A 9133-nucleotide genomic window follows, 5' to 3' on the forward strand; every position below is an offset into this window, starting at 1 on the left:
GGGAAATGGATCAAGGGAGCAAAGAGCAAAAGGAGATGTGCACAGGCAGCAAAAAAAAAAAGAAGAAATGCTTTAAAAGGAAGCAAACTGAAGATTTCTGACTGTGCTGTGAGTGCCTCACTGCATGGAAATATAAACAATAAAAAGGAGAAGTTAATGACAGAAGGTAAATGCAGACTCAGTATTTCTGTGCTGGAAAAACCCCCAGGAATTACAGCCATAGCAAACGAGAAACCCTTTTTATTTTCAGGTGGCTGCTAAGAAGTAAACACAAAATGAATGCTCTGGTTCAAAATATAGAGAGAATTCACATTAGAAAGTTTGAAAGAGCTGAACACAAAGGGCTTGAGTCACTGTTGCAATTCAGTCTTGCAGGACCACGGAATTTGCAAAGAAATTGCATAATTTAACAGGGATATCAGTGTTTCCATGGGTAAAAAACCACCCTGGTAATTATGGGGTTGCCAGTTGACAGTAATTCCTGGGAAAATGATGTAACAGCTGTGAGGGAGTTGGATTAACTTTGAGAATTACAGGAGGAGAATATAATTAATACAAATGAACACGGGGCTGTGGAAATCAGATCTTGTCAAAACGAATTGAATTGAATTGGCATGTTTGAAAAAAAATCAGCTTTAGTGAGCACAAATAACAGTGATGTAAGAAACACCACAGAGGACGTGTTGTGACAAATGTACAGGTTATTTCAGGAGGTTTTCCTGGGGAATCTCTTGGGATCAAGCTGGGGTTGATGGACACACTCCCATTTGTGTTTTACCCCAGCAGTTACAAAATATTCCCCAAAAAGGGATTCCATGCTCAGGCCACACTGGCCAGGAGAGAGCAGCTGAGAACGGATGTGCCATAAAATTTCTCCCCATTTTTGACCTCTCAAAGCAGCTCCTTTACCCCCCCCCCCCCCCTTGTGCCCAGAACCCATTAACCCTTCCTGGCCCAGCACAGCACCAGCACCCCCCTCTGGAGGGCCCCCACCACAAATTCCATGATTTTCACGGCAGGGGCTGCTCTCTGCTCTCTGCACAGCTGGGAGAGAGCCCAGCAGCAGCCCAGCAGCTCCTGTCTGACATCAGCAAACAGCCCCAGCTGCGTCCTGTGCAGAAAAGGGGGATTGCTCCCAGATCCGTGGCTAACACGGTCAGGCCGTGACCACAAACGCGCTGCTCCTGCAGCTGGAGCTCAATAAAACCTCCCCGCTCAGAGCAGGGGCACAAGTGCAGCTCCTGCTGCTGTCACAGGGACAGCAGTGACACCAGCAGGGCTGGCAGGGACAGGGGGCACCGGAGCCATGAGAGGCTGCCCTGGGACAGGGGCTGGGCAGAGTTCAAGGAATAAAGTGGGGTTTAAAATAAATGAAGGAAGTTAAAGGCTGGGCAGAGTTAAAGGAATAAAGTGGGGATTTATTAAAAGCCCTTCAAAGGATACACCTTGGGCAGAACAAGAACCTGGCCAGGGCTCTGCCCAAGATGGACTCAGAGTCAGGAGTTTTCACCCTTTATCAGTTTTGGTCCGTTTCTATATTGGGGTTCATTGCCCAGTTCCAGCTCCAGGTGATGCAGTCCCACCCTCCCAGTTTGCTCTCCTCAATTCCCTGCTGTTTGCACTTTTTTGGGTCTGAAGCTGCAGCGGTGTCCTTCGTTCTGGGGCTGGAAAAGGTTTTGTGGGACTGAGCTGTGAGGAGAACTGCTGACACTTTATATGAAGCTGACACTTTATATGAAGCTGACACTTTATATGAAGCCCAGGGTTGCCCAACAGCCTCTGGGGAAGAACCTTTCCCCGATCCCCATCCCAAACCCTCCCCTGACACAGCCTGAACCTGCCCTGGATGCTCAAGCAGAGGCAGAGCTCTGCACCCTCTGCCTGGGGAGCCCTGCCCTGGCTGGGGAGGAGGGAGCAGCCCCAGGAGCCAGGGAAGGGGCAGTGAAGGATGCACGAGGCAGGAGCCGCTCTCCAAGAAAATGTCTTTATTGTACACGTTGGCTTCTATTGCTTGTATCCCCTCCCCAGCCCCGTGTAGTGCAAAAAATTCAGAGAAAACAGAGTTCCACATAAATAAAGTCGGATAAAGTTACAGAGAAATCAAAGTGACGACGCTTGGACATGGATCTGGACCAGGTGTGCCCAGCAGGGAGGCCAAGGGAGCCTCTGCCCCCAAACCAGGGCAGGGGCTCCAGCCTGGCCCTGCTGGGAAAGACCCCAGAGCCCGGAGCCCCTGGCCTGGGGACGCTCCTCTGCTGGGAATCCAGACAAGGAACATCTTGGGCGGGACAGCACGGACTGAAACTGGCAGGGAAGCCACACAGAGTTGTTCTCCTCCCCTCAGACAGCACAGACAGACAGACAGACACAGACAGGCGTCCCCTCCGAGCTCTCCTCCTCCTCCTCCTCCTCGGCAGGGGACGAGCAGCACCAGGAGCAATCCCACCCTGGCACGTCCCAGGGCAGGGGCTGACACCTCGTGTCCACACAGTGTGGGTCGGGGGGCTGGGGACCCCCAGGAGATGCTGGGGGGTTCTTTTGCCCTTTCCTGCATAGTTTGGGCAGCACAGACAGGAGGCTCCCTCCTCGTGGCGCAGGCTCAGTGGGTATTGCTCAGGAGCCAGCCAGGGGACACAGGAGCCACTCTGCCCTTGTCCCTGCTCCTCAGGAAGCAGGAGAGCACCACACAGGATTTGCAGTGGCACCAAAATTCTGCTGCATTTCCCACTTCCCTCAGGATTTGCAGTGGCACCGAAATTCTGCTGCATTTCCCACTTCCCTCAGGATTTGCAGTGGCACCAAAATTCTGCTGCATTTCCCACTTCCCTCAGGTTCTGCTCCCAAGGCACAGCTCCCTCCCCACTCTGCAGCAGCCCCAGCTGGAGCAGAGGCTCTGAGCCACTGCCCCATCTCGCTCCTTGTTTGAATCCAGCCCCGTTTCCCTCTCTGCAGCTCCTGCACTGCAGCTCCTGGCTGGGCTCCCCTCTCCCTTCACTCCTGACCCCTCCTGAGCTCCTCAGCACCTCCAGCCCAGCACCAGCCCCTTCCTCCTCTCCGTGGGGCTTTTGGGCTGATCCTCCTGCAAAGGGGGCCCTGGAGCCAGGGACACCTGGATGAGAGCCCAGCAGGAGAGGGAAATCCCTTCGTTGGTTGCAGGAGCAGGATGGAAAGGGCTGAGAGCTCACTTGGGTGGAGGCACGTGCACCAAAGAGAGCAGATTTCACTGGTTTCATCAGGTTTTGAACAAAGCAGATTGCTCTGACCTTGCTGGGAGACACCTGCAGAGCCTGGGCACTCACAGGGGGCTCTGCAGGACAGGGAAATAGGGAACTGCTGAGCTGTGACAGGGAGAAGGGGACAAAAAGAGCATTTGGAGCCTGTTCCAAAAGCCAAAAAGGCCTCCCCAGCCTGAGAAGCTTAGACTGTCCTTGGGGAGAGGCTGGAGGGGGAAGCAGCCCTGGTTTGCAGAAGCTGCTGGGAATTCCAGGGGTACAACGTGAGGCACTGTGAGTGGGCTTGGGAAACCTGCAGGCACCTGTCCAGGGGAAACCAGACTGCCAAGAAAAGGATCTGAACCTGGGGAGTCCCTGTCTCATTTTAAACTCCTCTTTCAGAAGAGTTTAAGGAGCAGAAATCTCTTGCTACTTGAAAATTCAGGCCCACAGGTACCACAGGAGTGAAATCTGAGCTCTGTGAGTGAGAACTGGGCAGTAGGGGGGGGGAAAAAGGAGGAAGGAATGAGTTCCAAACAGCTGGACCATATTTCCAATGCTACATTTGAACATTTGAACACATTGAGGTACCAGTGGTTGAGTCGTTCCTCTGTGGTGTGGGGAGCACCTGAGCTGTGCCTCAGCTCACGGCTCACACCCAGAGCACACCCTGAAAACACCACAGCACGGGGGCCCTGGCTCTAGGACAGGCCTCACAGTGCTAATTTATCCAAGCTTTAGCTCATTAGAGTGGTTGTTTAATTGCCAGGGAGTCGCTAATGGGAAAGGGTCCCTCCCGTGCTGCTTTTGGCCTCTCACACGTGCACACACCCCACGCATCCAGAGAGAGCTTCCAGGGCACAGGAATCACCTCCTCAACAAATGAAAAAAGGAACTGCATCCCTTCTGCTGCCTGGAGAGCAGAGGGGATGGGGAATACCAGGGCAGTGTAAAAAAGAAAGGGATATGGAGTCATATTAGCATTCAAATAAAAAAATTAATACCCAAAAAAGTAATGCCAGGCAATCGTCCTCGTTCGGAAGGCTGGACTGTTCTTCTTGCAAGAACTGATTCCTTTCCACAAACCCAGAGTCTGCTTTGCAGAGAGGGGAACAGCAAACAGGCCAGGCCATTCCCGGAGAGTCCCAGTCCCGGCGCCTGGGCCAGCAGCGATGGCAGCGGTGCCACCAAGGCCCCTGCAGCCACCAGCCTGGCCAGAGCCGCGCTCAGCTGGGCCCCAGAGGGACCCTCCCCATCCTGCAGGGCTGTGCCTGGGCTGGGCCTCTTCTCTTGCTGTGGTTAAGGCATCAGAGAGACGCCCTCGGAGCAGGGCACACACCTCGGGCTGGGCTTGGCTGCAGTGACATTCGGAGTGCGTGTCACACACTGTCCCCTGGGCCCCCGCAGGGCTGGCAGCGCCCGGTGGCACGGCTGGAGCACGGCAGGCCCAGAAGCAGCAATGGTTCGGGCTCCCCCTTGCCCAGAGGGGCTTTGGGGGGCGCTGGACGAGCCTGGCCCCTCCGCTCGCCCTCCAGAGGGGAAGCCCTGCTGGAAGCACATCTGGCGGCCCCGCGGGTGTGCCCAGAGCGGGCAGAGCCCCGCGGCACGGCCGGGCTGGCTCAGGTGCTGTCCCCGGGGGCCGAGGCACGGCCGGGCTCGGTGTCAAAGGCTCGTGGAGGACACCGAGAGCGTGGGCGAGGAGGGCGGCGGGAAGTTGAGGAGCTCCAGCACGGCCACCCCCACGCTGCTGCGGCGGGTGAACATGCACGAGGCGGCCACCCACTTGTTGGTGCGCGGGTTGTACTTCTCGATGGAGTTCAGGCTGGAGCTGCCGTCGTTGCCGCCCACGGCGTAGAGCCACCCGTCCATGGCCACCAGGTCGTGGGTGCTCCTGCATGGGGAGAGCGCGGGGTGAGCTGGGAGGGGTTGGGGAGAGCTCAGCACGGCAGGGACCTGCCCGGAGCTGTGGCACCCCACAAACAGCCCGGGGAAATGGACTGCTGGGGCACCAACAGGCAGAGCACAGCACAGAGCCACAGAGCCCCCCTTCACTCTGACCCTCTCACCCCAACCCCATCAAACACCAAACCCCATCAAACACCAAACCCCATCAGATACCAAACCTCACCAAATACCAAACCCCATCAGATACCAACCCCATCAAACACCAAACCCCATCAGATACCAAACCCCATCAGACACCAAACCCCATCAGACACCAAACCCCATCAGATACCAAACCCCATCAAATACCAAACCCCATCAGATACCAAACCCCATCAAACACCAAACCCTCTGAGTTCCCCCTTCACTCTGATCCTCTTACCCCAACCCCATCAAACACCAAACCCCATCAAATACCAAACCCCATCAAACACCAAACCCCATCAGATACCAAACCCCATCAAATACCAAACCCCATCAAATACCAAACCCCATCAAACACCCAACCCTCTGAGTTCCCCCTTCACTCTGACCCTCTCACCCCAACCCCATCAGATACCAAACCCCATCAGATACCAAACCATCAAATACCAAACCCCATCAACTACCAAACCCCATCAACTACCAAACCCTCTGAGCCCAAAATCCTCGGCCTTGCAAGCCTTAATTCCTCCCAGAGCCCAGCAGCATCTCGGTGGGCTCAGCCAGCTCAAGCCGTGGTTCTTTATGGCCACACAAAGTGCTGAGGGTAAATCCCTGTGCACAACATCCCTGCTGTGCCCTGCTGGCTCTCCCTCCAATCCCTCTGAGCACGGCAGGAGCGTGCTGAGCCAGCCACAAAGCCCCAAACCCCGTGGTGTGCCTGTTTCGTGGCACAGCAAGGCCAGATCCCCGCTCCTGAGGCTCCAGAGGGGCAGAGCCCCTTCCTTACCTGCGGATGTTCATGGGGGCCACGCTCTCCCAGGTGTTGGATTTGGGGTTGTAGCGCTCCACAGAGTTAAGGCAGCTGGTGCCATCATTGCCACCAGCCACGTAGAGCATCCCCTCGAGCACGGCCACGCCCGCGCTGCTCCTGCGGCTCAGCATGTTGGCAATGGGGCTCCAGGTGTTCACCTGGGCACAGGGACCCCATCAGCCACCCCACAGGGCATTTCCCACACACCCCTGACAGGTCAGTCCTGCTCTGGCCATGCAGCCCCTGCCATGAAAAGCCTTTTGGGGGGATCACTTTGTTCTCCCCGCTGTCCTGCAGTTGGCAGGAGGAATTGGAGAGCACAGAGAGCAGCAGCTCTCAGAGAGCACAGCAGCAGCAGCTGGCAGGAGCCATCCCAGGGGCACAGAGGTGCCCGTGCCAGGCCACCCAGTTGTGCCCCAGCTGAATGCCAGCCCAGCCCTGGGGGTTGAGCTGTATCTGTTTCCAATCTGAGTGAGTGCAGCTGGGGCTTTGCAGCTCAGGAAAAGCCTCCAGGACCGTCTCTTTGATCTCTCTGCAGTGACCGACCCTGCTGGAGCAGAGCTGTGTCCCCAGCCTGCCACCAGCTGGGAGCTGGGAGCAGCTCAGGGCACAGACAGGATCCCTGCTGCCCTCAGAACCACGGGCAGTGGGGCCTGGGGCTGTTCTGGTGGCCAAACCTCACAGGGAGCTCTCACAGAGCAGCTTTGGGTCACTCTGCTCAGGACTGCACCCTGGATGCAGCGGCCCTGCTGATCCCCCTTCATCCCCCAGCCATGCACGGTGCCTTGAGGCCTTCCTGAAGAGGGGAGAAGCACGAGAGTCACCCCAATCTCCCTCCCACACGTACCTGGGGCTCGTACTTCTCCACCGTGGCCAGGTGGGACGAGCTGTCGTAGCCCCCCACTGCATAGAGGTTTCCTTCTGCAAAGACAGAGGCACAGGCATGAGCTGAGGACACCTCCTGTCCCACCACAGCCACTCACAAGGTCACAGGTGCCACTCTGGAGGCGCCCACACGGGTCCAGGCTGAGCCTCAGCGCAGGTGCCACTGTGCTGAGTCACTTGTGTGCCAGGTCACGTCTGTGGGGCCAGTCCTGCTCTGGCCACACAGATCCTGCCCTGAAAACCCTTTGGTGGGAACCTCCCTGTGCTGCTCTTTGGGAGTTTTGTGCTGTTTTAGGCTCTTTCTGCTTTGCATGAACAGATGTGTGACATTCACATGGGCTGTGGGTCCAAATACCTCCACTGTTACAGAGCACAGGGAGAAATAATAATGGTTGTGGCACTGTGTTAGAGTTCTCCAGTGCTGAAAAAGGCTTTGCAGTGAGCTGGTCTCCTCCTCAGCCCATGGCCAAGGACTTCTGTTTGTCCTGGGAGGAGTGATTGGAAAGGCCTTAGGAAATGGCACATGAGCCATGGAGCAAATTTTTATATGAAGACTTGCAAGCCACGAAAGTCTTAAGTAGAGTGATAGTGAATTCACACAGGGTGAAAAAATAGATTTTTGGGGTTTTTAGAATGGGGGTTCAGGGGGCAAGATGGAGAACTCTTTTAATACTAAAAACTACCTGTACAATATTTACAATTACCTATCACCTATGTTAGACACTGAGCTTCAACTCTAAACCAGTCCAAAATGCCAACATCACCCAGAAGATGGAGGCCAAGAAGAAGAAGAAGAGAAAGGCTGGACAGGCCCAGATCCCTCCATCCACTGGCAGCCCCTTGCTACAAAAACTAGAGGAACAATTTATGGATCCCTGCAGGAACTGCCTCCAGAGCGTGCTGAATCCCAGGTGTCAGGGAGGAGGGCAGAGCAGGGAGCACACCAATATTATTGTAGTAAAAATTATTGTAATTTTTATAAAAGATACTGTGAATTGGGTAAAATTAGGGAAGTTACATTTCGATAACTAGCAGGGACTAAGTTATAAGAATTAAAAATACTTTTAACACATTATTAAAATAAAAGGAGAAGAGAATTTACTTTCTTTTAAAGCTTGATGCAGTTCTTTTATGTCATGGTGAGAAAGACTTTCAAATCGTGGGTTTACATGATTACGATTGTATTTTACAGGTAATGCAAAGAGTTGTTTCCTTGAATTTAAATCTTGATTTAAATTTTGATTAATATCAGACTAATTAGGTAATCGCAATGGAGGGCCAACCTTTAATTTAGATTGTTTTTACTTTTTTCCTCAGTACTGTTGTGTCTGAATTAGAGGAGCAGGTAGCATTGCTATTAGCTGTTTCGGGAGTTTTGCTGAGTTTCGGGAGCCCTCGGGAGCCTGCCCAGGACCCCCCAGCCCCCCGGCAGCACCCACCTAGCGTGGCCACGCGCACGTAGCGCCTGCGGGTGCTCATGGCAGCGATGGACGTCCAGGTGCCCGTCAGGGGGTCGTACCTCTCCGCACTGCAGGGACACAGCGACACGGGTGGGACACGGGAAAAGCTCAGGGCAAAGCTCTGGGATGAGGGGAGCTCCCAGGGACTGGGGGCAGACAATGGAGGGGAGCTGGCACAGGCTGGGTTCTGTTGGGGCAGGGGGCTACAAAGTGGGGTCTTCCCACTGGGAGAAGGAGGTGTCTCGCAGACATCTTTGCATTGAAAATCCTTTCCTTAAGATTTTTTCCTCCTGAGAAGCTGAGAGGCCTCAGGAACAAAATGCAAACAATGGTTATCTGCTGCTGTGGAATGCAACAGGTGCATCTGGGATTGGGCTCGTGTGGTTGTTTCTAATTAATGGCCAGAAATCACAGCAGAGCTGACTGGACAGAGAGCCTGAGACAGCTGCCTTTGTTATCATTCTTTTCTTTTCTTTTCTTTTCTTTTCTTTTCTTTCTTTTCTTTTCTTTTCTTTTTTTTCTTTTCTTTCCTTTTCTTTTCTTTTCTTTTTTTTCTTTTCTTTTTCCAGCCTTCTGAGATGAAACCTTTCCTTCTATTCTTTAGTATAGTTTTAATGTAATATATATCATAAAATAATAAATCAAGCCTTCTGAACCATGGAGTCAGATCCTCGTCT

At 54.0% G+C, this 9133-nt stretch overlaps 1 protein-coding gene across 1 annotated transcript; it reads right to left on the reverse strand.

The window, feature by feature from the left end:
* Positions 1-1970: 1970 nt before the first annotated feature.
* KLHL17 (kelch like family member 17) lies at positions 1971-8854 on the reverse strand. The gene is made up of 4 exons (XM_036396460.2): positions 8436-8854; positions 6959-7032; positions 6088-6269; positions 1971-5103 (listed from the first exon to the last, which is right to left on the reverse strand). Exons 1-4 carry the CDS (start codon positions 8473-8475, stop codon positions 4875-4877), a joined length of 525 nt encoding a protein of 174 aa, XP_036252353.1. The 5' UTR covers positions 8476-8854; the 3' UTR covers positions 1971-4874.
* Positions 8855-9133: the final 279 nt, after the last annotated feature.

The sequence above is a fragment of the Molothrus ater genome, chromosome 23, assembly GCF_012460135.2.
Source record: "Molothrus ater isolate BHLD 08-10-18 breed brown headed cowbird chromosome 23, BPBGC_Mater_1.1, whole genome shotgun sequence".
NCBI classification, from domain to species: domain Eukaryota; kingdom Metazoa; phylum Chordata; class Aves; order Passeriformes; family Icteridae; genus Molothrus; species Molothrus ater.